Below are 13,243 nucleotides of genomic sequence, written 5' to 3'. Positions count from 1 at the left end.
GGTTGCTTCCCTTTATTGGCGAATCTGAGGGGGCTTTTTAGGTTTCTCTTCTGGAAACCCTTTTTTCTATCCCTTGCGCTTTCCAGCATGTTCAGAGTCCTGTACATAGACTACGCTATTGCTTCCTGCAAGACAACGGGTCCGGTGCACAACAGACGCAAACAGAAACCATGGGCACCGGATCGGTCACCATTGAAATCAATGGTGATGGAAACCTCTGGTTTCCGTTCGTGTCTGTACAGAGTCCCCTTCTGACAGAAAACCCTCCGACGGAATGTCAGAACGGGACCCCAATGCAGATGTGAACGAAGCCTAAAATGTAAGTTTTTATAGGACTATAATTAAAACGTTCAATGCCATTTGTTTCAAAGAATTTTATTCGAGAGCTTCTTTACAAAGATACTTGAAATATGAAAGTTGTTGGATAGAAATATTAAGCAGTTTTGTCAAACACACTAAATTAACAAAAAATAAAATTATTTCAGAGCTCACAGAGCTTAAAGAGCAAAAGATTATATGCAATCAAGCAAAATGTCACTGCATTCCAAGGCAGCCTTCTGACTGACACAAACAAAAGCTTGTCTTCAAGCATTACATTTCCTGCCCGGAAATGCAACTGAGATTTTGTTTGGTATAGGAGAAATACCAGAACTATGTACAAAATAAATTTCACAGATACATAAATGTAATAATTTGAGACTTAAAAACTGCAGTTCTGCATTTCCCTGCTTTTCCTCATTTGCTAACTTTTTGAGAAACATGTTAAGCCCTAAATTCTTCACACGTCTGTAACAGAGGTCCTCTGATTTGAACCCCCCCCCCCCCCCCACAATAACAGTTTAGGCATCTATTTCTTCCATTGCCCCTTTATTTTTTGCTGTCCTTGTTATTTCCTCTTGGGACAGTAAGGCAGCACAGCAAATTAACAGGTTGAATGCTGGTTAGCCAATATGCAGCATTCATACTTTATTTTAAGGTCTTAGATTTGTACACAAAAATACATTACGCCCATTCCTTTCCAACTATCTAAATAAAAGTATCCCTACAACACTCTCTCAAAAAGTAAAGTAAATCCTATGTACAAAATAAACTGCGTCAGAATCATCGACGAACAGGAAACAGAAGCTGAGTAGAGGTCATGGAATCAGGGAAGAGGCTGTGGTAAGTTGGAAGAGGGACATATGCAGCAGTGATCATCTTGCCTACGGAGAAGAAAAATGGATCAGATTCAGCATCTTACAGGTTTTAAAAGGTACTTACAATAACATTGATATGTGTAACTTACCAGCAAACCACCTTCCATGTAACGCATTAACTGCTGCAACTGCAGATGCTATGGTTGGACATTTAACATAAACATTACCCTGTAAATCGTGGGGGGAGAAAAGAAAAGCTTTTAATAGAAAAATAGTTACACAATGAAAAACAGAGGTTTACTTTAGATAGGACACTGAACTAAGTAGAAATCTGTCCTTAGTTGACACACATTGACGAATTCAAAATTGCCTCAGGAAGTCAGCACAAGAACTGTAGGATTAGAGCTTCATGTACTGGTTGTTAAGAGTCTAAAGATCACCACCAGTCAAAGCAGCATTAAAGTGTTCCCTAGAGCAGTGCTTCTCAAACGGAGACGGGCCTCACAGAGGAGGTGCTTCCCATTTGTTGGCGAGGCAGATTTGACAGAAGTGATCATATGCTGCAACGGCATCTCTCTGGCTGCACCATAAATGACTCCATTTAGGGTCATACTGGGTTGATAAAATTAGGTAATTTTAAAAGATTTTGACATTGACTAGCACAATCCGTTAGGCCCAGGCACTACCCAGTTCTGGTTGGTGAGGCCACAATATAAAGATTGAGAGGCCATGCACTAATCAGTCTCCTGCCACCATACTAATGCCCATGGGTTTGGATGAAATGTTCAATATGCACCCCACAGAACTGCATACTTTTGAAGTACAGCTTTGTGTGATGTGGTTCTGATATTACACATTTAATACCATGCAGTGTAAGCTATTATATGGCAAATAAAAGCAATATATTTTCTCAATACTCAAATTCTATTTAGCATTTACCACCCCCATTTGACTGAAAAGATTTCCTGGTATGATAATAAAAATCTACCTATGAGATTAATCCAGTTAAAAAGGTCTAAAAGCAAAACAAATAATCCAAACTAAAAACAAAACTAGAGAGACTAACCTGTGGTGAACTCTTATCAACATAAATGTGAACAACTCCTCCATGCTTGTTGCATTCTTCAATTACATCATCTTTTATCTCTGTGTCCCAACCCGGCTCATCTTCTCTGAATAAAATAAATTAGAAAAGTAATGAATCTTTAAAGGTGAGGTATAATTTATGCATTTCTATTGATTATATAACACCAATCTATTCTGCAGTGCTGTACAGAAGTTGTCATTTACTGTCCCCAGTGGGGCTCACAAAGTAAATTCTTTGTGTACATCAAAAACAACATAGCAACTAAAATTTTATGTGTTTAAATCTGTAATAGTCCACGTCAAGGAAATTTTAGGTGTTGGGAAACCCAAAAATAAAGCGGTTTAAAATCAGAAGCCTAATTTAGTGCCTGTCATTGTTAGGCTGGATTCACACGACCAGGTTACGTCCATAAAAGGGTGGAACGTATTTCGGCCGCAAGTCCCGGACCGAACACACCGCAGGGAGCCGGGCTCCTAGCATCATAGTTATGTACGACGCTAGGAGTCCCTGCCTCGCTGCAGGACAACTGTCCCATACTGTAATCATGTTTTCAGTACGGGACAGTAGTTCCACGGAGAGGCAGGGACTCCTAGCGTCGTACATAACTATGATGCTAGGAGGCCGGCTCCCTGCAGTGTGCTCGGTCCGGGACTTCCGGCCGAAATACGTTCTGTCCTTTACGGACCGAACATGCTCGTGTGCCAGCCTAAAGCAGACGGCTCTAATATACTGAACTACAGAAGTAGTGAAGTGTTTTATCACAGCAGAGGCTCAGGCTTTCAAGTCCTGTAGTGGGATTAAAAAAAAAAAACAAAAAAAAAAAAAAAAAAATCATCTTAAATCAAATACTACTTTATTTATCCTGCATGGTGAATGCCATAAACAAAACACCAAAAACTATGCCAGAATTGCCGTTTTTAAAGCGCGTCTCACCGCATTATTAGTGGTCTGTATTGTACATGATGTGATCGGCGCTGTCATGTAGATTACAGCAGTGTTTTTTATTTAGAAAATTTTTTACAAAGTTATGACCTATTTTAGATTTATGCTAATGAGTTTCTTAATGCGCAACTGGGCGTGTTTTACTTTTTGACCAAGTGGGCGTTGTGGAGAGAAGTGCATGACGCTGACCAATCAGTGTCATACACTTCTCCCCATTCATTTACACAGCATATGGTGATTTTATTACATCGGTGTGTAAATGAATGGGGAGAAGTGTATGACGCTGATTGGTCAGAGTCATACACTACTCTCCACAACGCCCACTTGGTCAAAAAGTAAAACGGGCCCAGTTGTCCATTAAGAAACTCATTAGCACAAAGCTAAAATAGGCCATAACTGTCAAAAATGATAATTTTTTCGAAATAAAAAAATACTGCTGTAATCTAGATTACAGCGCCGAACTCATTATGTACAAGATAGGGCACTTATAATGTGGTGACAGAGCCTCTAAGTCAGCTTGCCTCTCAAAAAATGGAATAAACGGTGATCGAAGAGTTACATGCATCTCAAAACGATACCAATAAAAACTACAGGTAGTCCCACACAAAAAAACAACTCATTACACAGCTACGTAAAAATAAAAAGATATGGCTCCCGTAAGACTGGGATGAAAAAAATAAATAAATCATGATGTACAGCCCAGATGGGGAACATTCCTTTAGTTTCAAGATGTGGTTATCAGGGCCCTAAGGCCCCATTGCACACGACCGTAAAAAAAACTCTGTAAATGCGGACCGCAATTATGGACCCACCCGGTTCTATTAGCAGTGTACACGTTAAATTATCGCTACGGAAGGGCGTCCGTGCCTTAGGACCGTGCATGAAATATGGAGCATGTCCTACTTTTCGTTTTTGTGGGCCGTGCACCTATACTTTGTATGGGCGCACGGCACGAAAATGCGGCCCGCGGGTGTCGGCCTTGCCTGCAATCACGTGTGCACGAGGCCTAATATTTGGGAACCAGAAAGGGGAGGGCCCAAGTATATCAGATGGAAGAGAGAGTGCCTGTATTGCACCAGAACAACACTTTCAAATTCCCTACACGGCAAAGGAGAAGAGTAGGTTCTAAAAAACCTGACCAATGCATAAAATACTGCTTTAAAGCGTACCACACAACTATGGATAATTTTTTTATTTGCCAGACTATTACACCACTTTATTATGTCCTGACGTTCTCAATACAGCTTACATGTACATAATAAAATTAAAATACTCGTAAAATCCCAAACAAAACTACTAAACAAGGAAAATCCATGCTCCAAAAGCCAAATGGCGGTCCTTCACCTTCCCCTAACAGCAGTTTATGTCCGCATATATCTCATTGCCATACCCAGGAGAACTTGCTTAACAATTTATGGGGCATGTCTCCCCAGTGGTAAAACAAAACGCGCATTGTAACGTCTTATATGTGGAAAAATTGCAGTTTTCACTTGGCACCATTTGCTGAACGTTAATTTCTGGGAAAAGCCAGTGGGGTTAAATTCCTCACTACAGCACTTGATAAATGCCTTGAGGGGTGTAGTTTCCAAAATGGGGTCACTTCTGGGGGTTTTCCATATTACTGGTACCTCAGGGGCTCCGAAAATGCAACATGGCACCCAAAAACCAAGCCAGCAAAATCTGCTACAAAAGCCAAATGGCGCCCCTTCTCTTCGGAGCCCTGCCATTTGCCCAAACAGCAGTTTACAACCACATGTTAGGGAATGGCAATGGGTATTAAAATACAGAATACAATGTAAAACCAACAGGGAACACGGTTTCATTAAACAAACAAGAATAGAAGAGATATAGAACTACTTACGTTTGTGGGTTAAACATGTTTGACAGCTGGAAGCATTGTGTGGCAAGTGGTTGAGTGGCTGCTGGAATTGGGGCAGTTGATGACGTCAATGAGATGGCAGCAGCGGAGGCGGCAGCAGCAGCAAGAGCTGTGAAGTTCAAAACAAGTTATAGATCCTGTTTTCATAAAGCATGTGCATGTTACACTCGCAAAACAGTGTGGGGGATCTCTACAAGAACATCTTTGAACACTTATGCTATGTAATATGCAAACAGCCCAATCCATAGCGTAAACGTTCACATTTTTTTCCACCCTTTTTGCCTATCCTGTTGCCATTGATTTACATATAACCCCCCCCCCCCCTCCTTAAAAAAAACACAAAAAAAAAAACCCTCAGCAGGCTGGACAATACATGTGAACAAAGCTTTACTACTTTTAGGGTTCAAACACAGTAGAAAATGGCATTGCATGCAGATTTTACCCTCTGCATTGCAATGGGTGAAATATGCAGTAAAAATCTTTCGCAAAACCACAACACGTGAATGGGTTGTTTAACAGTACTGTGTTGCGGATTTTTAGAAAATCCAATACAAATCTGCAATGGCCATATATTGCACTCTACCAATTACAACTAGACATAAAAATCAAAAAACGGGGCCAAACCTTCACTTTGCTGTGAAATTCTTGACTGAAGATCTGAAAAAAAAAAAAAAAGTTATTTTTAAATGCATAAACTGCCTAAAACATCACAATGTATAATTTTGAATGCTTAATAAAGAGTAAATTAAAAGGTCATACCTGCTACAGCACCAAAAGCCAAAGAACCACTCATTTGCAATGCTTGCTGTGCAGCTGGAGGTATCTGCAATCCAGTGCCTAACAGCCAAAAAAAAACAAAAAAAAAAAACAGTAAGGCTAGGGGCTTTACAGGGACAAATGGGCAGCAATCGAGGCCCTGCGGCTAGTGTTGTGGCAAAAGTCGCTGTGTAGCTCTAGCCTAATTAAACCGTAATAAAATATTAGGAGAAAGTCGCAAAAAAATAAAAAGGGAACTACTTTACACTAAAGGCCCTATTACACCGGCCGATGCAGCAAGACATCGTTGATCGGCGCTCGTTTGCTCCGATCACACGGTGCTATGGATGGGGACGAGAGGTCGTTACTCCAATCGCTCCTCCCCATATGTTATCATGACGGCAGCGCGGCTCCCTGTTTACACGGAGATGTGCTGCCAACAACGATATTTTACTTTAAAACGATACGATCAGCAGATGATTGAGGATTTGTTTACACTGGACAATTATCGGCAACAAGCATTCTATGAAAGCTTGTCTGCCTGATAATCGTCCAGTGTAAAACCCCCTCGAGTTGCAAGTTATATAAGCCACCACGGCAAAAATCAACCATGGACAGAGACTGGATTCATAAGGTGCAGGTTTTGAGATCGTGTTGGATATCCAAAAAAATAAACACTGCAAATGTGAGTCTACCTTATGGTCTTATTACAGCTACTTTTTGCGCAGTACAGTAATAGGACACCCTTATTTACTGTACTTCCATACATGGTATGCTCCATCATATGACCTATATACGTCGCTTCTCTCGAATTTGCTTTCTAGCTTCGCTAGAATTGCTTAATTTCAGAATGTGAATTTGTTTATAATGCATACCTTCTGCAAGTCTTGCCATCAGCTGAAGTCTACCAGTAGTACCGAGGTCTATTCCAGTTCTCTCAAGCTCATCACTATCCAAAAATGAACTGGCATTTGATGCATCAGTACGTTCTGTCACATGGCCAACCTTCATAGGACGCCCAGCCAATTCAAATCCATTTAATTGCTCCAGAGCTTTTTTGGCACATTCAGAATCCGAAAACTAAAATGATAAAAAAAAAAAAAAAGGAAATTATCTTACAGCTAATCGGTTATAACAGTTAGCCTAAAAGGCACACAATGTGCCATGTAGCCGATAGCAGCTTTTTGGCTGGATTCATGAGGGAAGCACTCTCCTACCAGTGACTGACAGCTGGCGTGTACCTGCATTTATACATGGCAGCATGAATAACTTGAGGGGTGGAAGAGTGCTCCTGTCATGAATTCAGTCGTAACTAAGATGCCACTGTATTTTCGGTTAGCCGCTATTCGCAAAATAGAATAATTTTTGGTGCCGTTTGGGCTAAAACTGGAATAGTACTGTCACCATACTATGCTGACCTTAAACAGTGCAAGATTAATATGGTGACAGATCTGTTTGCCCTATAACATTTTCTCACTTATTAAATACACTGGTGAATGCAACACTTACAGTAATAAAGCCATATCCCTTTGAGCGTCCAGTTTCACTATCCATCATAAGTTGGATACTTTCAATCTACAAATAAAAATGTTAAAAAAATAAGTTGCAGAATTACCACTACAGCAAAACTTAAGCCTTTTATTTCTTGTGCACTCACTCTGCCAAATGGTTCAAATATTCCACGTAGCATGTCTTCAGTTATGTTAAAATGCAGAGATCCTACATATAGCCTCATTGGCCCCGCAGTGCCTTTCTGCAAATTATTGGCCATTGCAGCAGCTCTGTTCTTTTCTGCCTGTAAATAAAATCAAAGGCATAAACATTAGAGGAGTTGCCACACAAACAGCCCCCCCTCTAAACTGTTCTCACTTGAAGTTTTCAATAATTGCCGCATGTCACGAGCATGTGTGGTGATCTCTCTAAGTGTCTGTACCAGCTAATTCTTTAGATCAGTGGCGATTCAAAGCAGATTATAATTTAAGGATAAAGAAAAACAAAAAAAAAACTCCCCCTAAAAAAAAAAAAAAATCAAACAGGATGAAATAGCTACTCATAATGTAACACTGTCCTGAAACCTATTAGCACAGTGCCATCATTCACTGGCTTTCTGGTCCTACTCAGACTTCAGCTTTTTATTCCATAATACATTAATGTGCTTTTGAAATGACAAAAAAATCATAGTTAAACCACAGTGTATGCATATTTATGGCACTTACCTGAGAAGCTTGCACTATTATGGGAACACCCAACACTCTCTGTCCTGTTAAACCAATTGCTAGAGGTACAGAGCTAACATCAACAAACTCGACATAAGCTATCCCCTTGGAACGCCTGGAATTTCTGTCAGAGATCATCCGCACATCACGAACCTAAAAAAGGTTAGATTTTACAAATCAGCCAATACACACACATACATACATATATATATATATAAATAAAAGGCCAATTATACAAAAAAAAACAAAAAAACTGCGGCTTTTTAAAAAATAAATTAATAAATAAAAGTTACCTTGCCAACCGTTGAGAAAAATTCTTCTAGGTCTCTTGGGCGGATCCTTGCTGCCAGTTGCATACAAAAGACAGTGCGTGCATCTCTTTCTTCTGGTGTTAGATTATCAATTGGTCCTCTAAACAAGAAAAGGTTGGCAGTGGGGAAGAACACAGGAAACATTATCACCTATATTTTTAATTATCAAATTTGAGCTACAGTTCTACTAACATGTAACAAGACATTTACATTTTTACATGCCTTACCAATGGGAGGCAAAAAAAACACCACAAGTTGTGTCCCAAGTTGACTCCTGAATGAAATATAATACAGAAATCCCTCCCAGGGCCTTGTAAACTAAGTGAGCCATTTGACAGTTCAACATACCTTACAGGGCTTTTTTCTCTCTTTTGCGGACTTTTGCTCTTTGAGCGACGTCTAAAATGAAAATTTTGAACAGCATTAAATAGGATTCTTTTTATGCGGAAATTACTTCCATTTATATCTACCGTTTATGGAACGCGCCACTTAACTCCATGAAGAATGTTAAAGGGGTTATTCGGTTTAAGCAAATATTTTTGTATAATTAGTTATACAATTATCCAATATATTTTCAGTATTAATTCCTCATGGTTTTCAAGATCTCTGCTTGCTATTATTCGGTAGGAACATTCATTGGATACAATTTTGTCCATGGTCACATGACCACACAGCTGCTGGGATTGTTGCAGAAACAGGATGTGTATCAGCTGTGTCTTTTTATTATCCCTGCACTTGTATGTCTATAACCAACAGAATTTCATCCACTAGAATGAAACAAATATTCTTACGGAATAACAGCAAGCAGAAGTCTGGAAAACAATGAGGAATGAACACAAAATACAGAGGAAAAATGTATAACTTAATCATACAAAAAAATAATAACCCATTCAATCCAAAAGAACAGTTGCTGTCTTAACAAATAGGAGTGCAGCAATGATTGAGCGTAAGCGGAAAGTTATATTCACACGTGGTAGATTTATTGCATTAGTGTGTCATTCATTTGAATAGGGCTTGTAGAAACCCTGCACATGGAGGAACAGGTTTTAGACTACAGAAATCTACATGTGAACATACCCTTAGTTTCCTATTACACAACTCAAACACCACTAATTTTAACTCTGCAAAACAAAACGGGAACCGTAAACCAGCTAAATTTACCATTGATGCTATGATTTTTAACTTAAGAAGCAAAATAATTTGCCTACCTTAGCTTTACGTTGTGCTGTACTCCCATTTTGCCTCGCATGGAGCTGCCAAATTTTGGTCCAGAACTATAAACAGATAAAAGTTAAGCTAATTTCTATACAAAAACAATCATTGCACAACTGAGTAACAAACTACCCAAAAAAATAAAAAATGATAGCATTTCTTATGGCAACATTCACTATGAACAATAACATATTCTTCAGACTTACAATAAAATAGGGAGGTGAAAAATGTCCATACAAAGATGCAGAAGTTGACGAAGACTTGTGACCTGTGTCTATAAAGAGGTTTAATTCACTGGTAACCAAATGTTCAGCAGGCCAGCGCCACTGGAGTATGCCAATCTTAAAAATTATAATAGCTTGTACCGCCTTCTTCCTAGCCCAGCTTTAAGAGTACCCTGTGCAGCAAACGGGTCATGCTCTATTCCCTGGTAACAAAATACAGATTTCTACTGGGTCCACTAGACATGGTTAAACCCATTATAATTTGTATTTTGTTGCTCAGGCAGATGCCAGAAAATGGGAGTCTGGGGACAACACAAGCTCCATGCAAAACTGAACTTTGTTTTGCCCATAATTATTCTTTGACAGCAGATAAGATCAATTTACTAATAAAAGAGCACTTCTGATCATCAAAAAGACTTAACAGCCCTCTACTCAGTCTGACCATTGCATAGATATATTGGGCCTTTTGTGGCCAGCATTAGAAAAATCCATCCAAAAACGTACCCTCCTGAAGACCTGTGACATAATGGAGATGAAAGAAGTTTAACTATATATATATATGTATTATATATATTAAAAAAGTTATATATGTTCAATACCCCGTACTGTTATGAAAAACATCCCTGGCACAGCTATATAAAAAAGGAAAGTGGTCAAATAAACCAAATAGCATAGCTGTTCCCTATTAGCTTTAAGATTTACACTAAGGAAAAAGTTTACACGAAGACTTGTCAGGCATGCAGACTATCACAATGTGGGAAGACTGGCTAATACTTATAAAATGCCCTGCTACTATGTGCCATGGCCACCAAATAAGCATGCAAGGTCTATAAAATATATTGACCACTTTGATGTTTTAATGTCTTTGTGCGTTTGTGAGTAGCACCATTACATCACAGCAGCCTTATCTAGCCATTAATATCAAAGTTACAAGTATCTACGTGACCTATGTAAAATAATTAACATAAAATAACTAAATAGATTACTACTCACCCCTATTACTATGAAAAACCTTAAAGAGGCTGTCACCAGATTATAAGTGCCCTATCTCCTACATAGTCTGATCGGCGCTGTAATGTAGATAACAGCAGTGGTTTTTATTTGGAAAAACTAACTTTTGGGGCAAGTTATGAACAATTTTAGATTTCTGCTAATTAGTTCTTAATGACCAAGTGGGCGTTTTACTTTTTACCGAGGGGGCATTGTAAAGAGAAGTGTATGACGCTGACCAATCAGCGTCATACACCACTCTTCATTCATGCCCAGCTCGTCTTACTGCACAGGATGATCTCGCGAGATCACGCTGTGACGGGACTTCCTCCCACAGGTCCTTCAGCGGAGCAACGGTAGAGTCAATAGACATCGCCTCCAGTGCTGGGACGTTTATCCAAATCTGCAGCGGCTGGAAGCGATGTCTGTTCAGTCTTCCACGGTTTCAATGAAGAACCTGTGGGAGGAAGTCTCACGAGATCACGCTGTGCAGTGAAACAAACTGGGCATGAATGAAGAAAAGTGTATGACGCCAATTGGTCAGCGTCATACACTTCTCTTTACAACACCGACTCGGTAAAAAGTTTAAAAATGCCCAGTCATTAACTAATTAGCATAAATCTAAAATGGTTCATAACACTACATTACAGCACCGATCAGATTAGGTAGGAGATAGTGCATTTCTAATCTGGTGACAAAGCTTCTTTAAGCATCACTGGAATGGTCAATTTGTTTTAGGAATAACAGAACTCAAAAGCAGATTACCTGTGTGCAGTCAAGGTGTTTCAAGTGACTGAACTATAAATACACCTGTATCTGGAAGACCTAACTCCTGAAAGGGGATAGGGGTGTGAGAAAGTGTTGGTGCGGTGTACTTAAAAAACCCCCAAAAAAAACAGAATGCCGAAACCTTATAAGAGGAGGTGCGCACTTTAAATGTGATAAGACCATATCTGGTTCACAAGTCTTACAGCCGCTTCATCCATGGCAATAGAATCCAGTCAGTACCCATCTATGTTAGAAGAGTGATGCAGATGGCATTAAGGACTATTCTTTTTTCAACAATAGGAGATTATAAAGATACTACACAAGTCTATATACGTACTACGGGCTTCTATAACGGCCTCTGAACCTCCGATCTCTGCTCCTTGACCGACTCCTCTTCCGTTCTTTACTGCGACTGCGCTTCCTTTCTCGGCTTTTACTTTTTTTTCTCTCCCGCTCCCTGCTGCGTTTCTTCTCCTTGCTCTTGCTACGCTTCCGTTCACGGCTGCGACTTCGGCTTTTACTTTTCTTTCTCCTTTAAATCCCCCAAAAAATAAAACAGCCTTTATTTCAAGATAATTTTGCATACATCAGTTTCAGACCTAAATAAAGCAGGTCACTATCTACTATATTCTGTATGAATGCATTTTCCATACTTTTTCACCACACCAAACTGCGAAAAAAACTGAAACAGGTTGCCGTATTCGGAGGATATGCATTGAGACCCAAGCCGATCGGATATTGGTGTTACATCCTAGCAATACGCCAATATACCAGCAGACAAACCCCTTAGAATAAGACTTTGAAAAACATGCACACATTCTGCGATTTAAGAACACAGCCATTAAAAGGTTTATAGCAAACGGCAGATTTTCATGGTATGTCTGGAAACTGGCAACCTCAGGTTAAGGGTATGTGCACACGCTAGCTGTCATTTACGTCTGAAAAGACAGACTGTTTTCAGGAGAAACCAGCTGCCTCGTTTCAGACGTAAATGCTCCTCCTCGCATTTTGCGAGGCTTCTCTGACAGCCGTAAATTTTGAGCTGTGCTTCATTGAGTTCAATGAAGAACGGCTCAAATTACGTCGGAAAGAAGTGTCCTGCACTTCTTTTGACGAGGCTGTATTTTTACGCGTCGTCGTTTGACAGCTGTCAAACGACGACGCGTAAATGACAGGTTGTCTGCACAGTACGTCGGCAAACCCATTCAAATGAATGGGCAGATGTTTGCCGACGTATTGTAGCCTTATTTTCAGACGTAAAACGAGGCATAATACGCCTCGTTTACGTCTTAAAATAGGTCGTGTGAACCCAGCCTAAGAGAACAGTGTATGACGCTGACCAATCAGCGTCATACACTTCTCTCCATTCATTTACACTGCACATAGTGATATAGCTATATCACTATGTGCAGCCACATACACTAACGTTACTCAAGTGTCCTAAGAGTTAATAGACATCGCGTCCAGCCAGAATGTGATGTCTACTCACAATCCTGACACCTCGGTAACGTTTGAGATTTACAGCAAGGCAAGCGTAATGTTGTTTTAAATGACCGCTTATAGTGTAATCTCGCGAGATTACGCTTGCCTTGCTGTAAATCTCACAGAAATGTTACCGAAGTGTCATGGCTGGAGGTAAAGTCTATTAACGCTCAGGACACTGCAGTAACGTTATAGTGTGTTTACGTGGCTGCACATAGTGATATAGCTAGATCACTATGT

The 13,243-nt window shown here is 39.8% G+C and overlaps 1 protein-coding gene across 4 annotated transcripts in view; it reads right to left on the bottom strand.

Moving 5' to 3' along the window:
- Positions 1-359: 359 nt before the first annotated feature.
- The window catches only part of RBM39 (RNA binding motif protein 39), a 29,906-nt gene continuing 17,022 nt past the window's right edge, over positions 360-13,243 (bottom strand). For 2 of the 4 annotated variants that reach the window (XM_075845134.1, XM_075845135.1), the window contains 14 exons: positions 11,859-12,053; positions 9,536-9,601; positions 8,676-8,726; positions 8,310-8,427; positions 8,017-8,169; positions 7,458-7,595; positions 7,310-7,375; positions 6,676-6,880; positions 5,804-5,881; positions 5,669-5,701; positions 5,027-5,153; positions 2,203-2,308; positions 1,286-1,364; positions 360-1,202 (listed from right to left, as the gene is read on the bottom strand). In XM_075845134.1, coding sequence (XP_075701249.1) covers positions 1,102-1,202; positions 1,286-1,364; positions 2,203-2,308; positions 5,027-5,153; positions 5,669-5,701; positions 5,804-5,881; positions 6,676-6,880; positions 7,310-7,375; positions 7,458-7,595; positions 8,017-8,169; positions 8,310-8,427; positions 8,676-8,726; positions 9,536-9,601; positions 11,859-12,053 — 1,516 coding nt within the window. In that variant the 3' untranslated portion in view covers positions 360-1,101. Of the gene's footprint in view, positions 1,203-1,285; positions 1,365-2,202; positions 2,309-5,026; positions 5,154-5,668; positions 5,702-5,803; positions 5,882-6,675; positions 6,881-7,309; positions 7,376-7,457; positions 7,596-8,016; positions 8,170-8,309; positions 8,428-8,675; positions 8,727-9,535; positions 9,602-11,663; positions 11,766-11,858; positions 12,054-13,243 lie in introns of those variants that run through there. The other 2 variants (XM_075845136.1, XM_075845137.1) reach the window with 2 other exon arrangements.

Source organism: Rhinoderma darwinii, chromosome 13 (genome assembly GCF_050947455.1).
Source record: "Rhinoderma darwinii isolate aRhiDar2 chromosome 13, aRhiDar2.hap1, whole genome shotgun sequence".
Taxonomy (NCBI): Eukaryota; Metazoa; Chordata; class Amphibia; order Anura; family Rhinodermatidae; genus Rhinoderma; species Rhinoderma darwinii.
The sequence above is the reverse complement of the archived record's forward strand: the minus strand, read 5'-3'. Positions and strand labels throughout refer to the sequence as shown.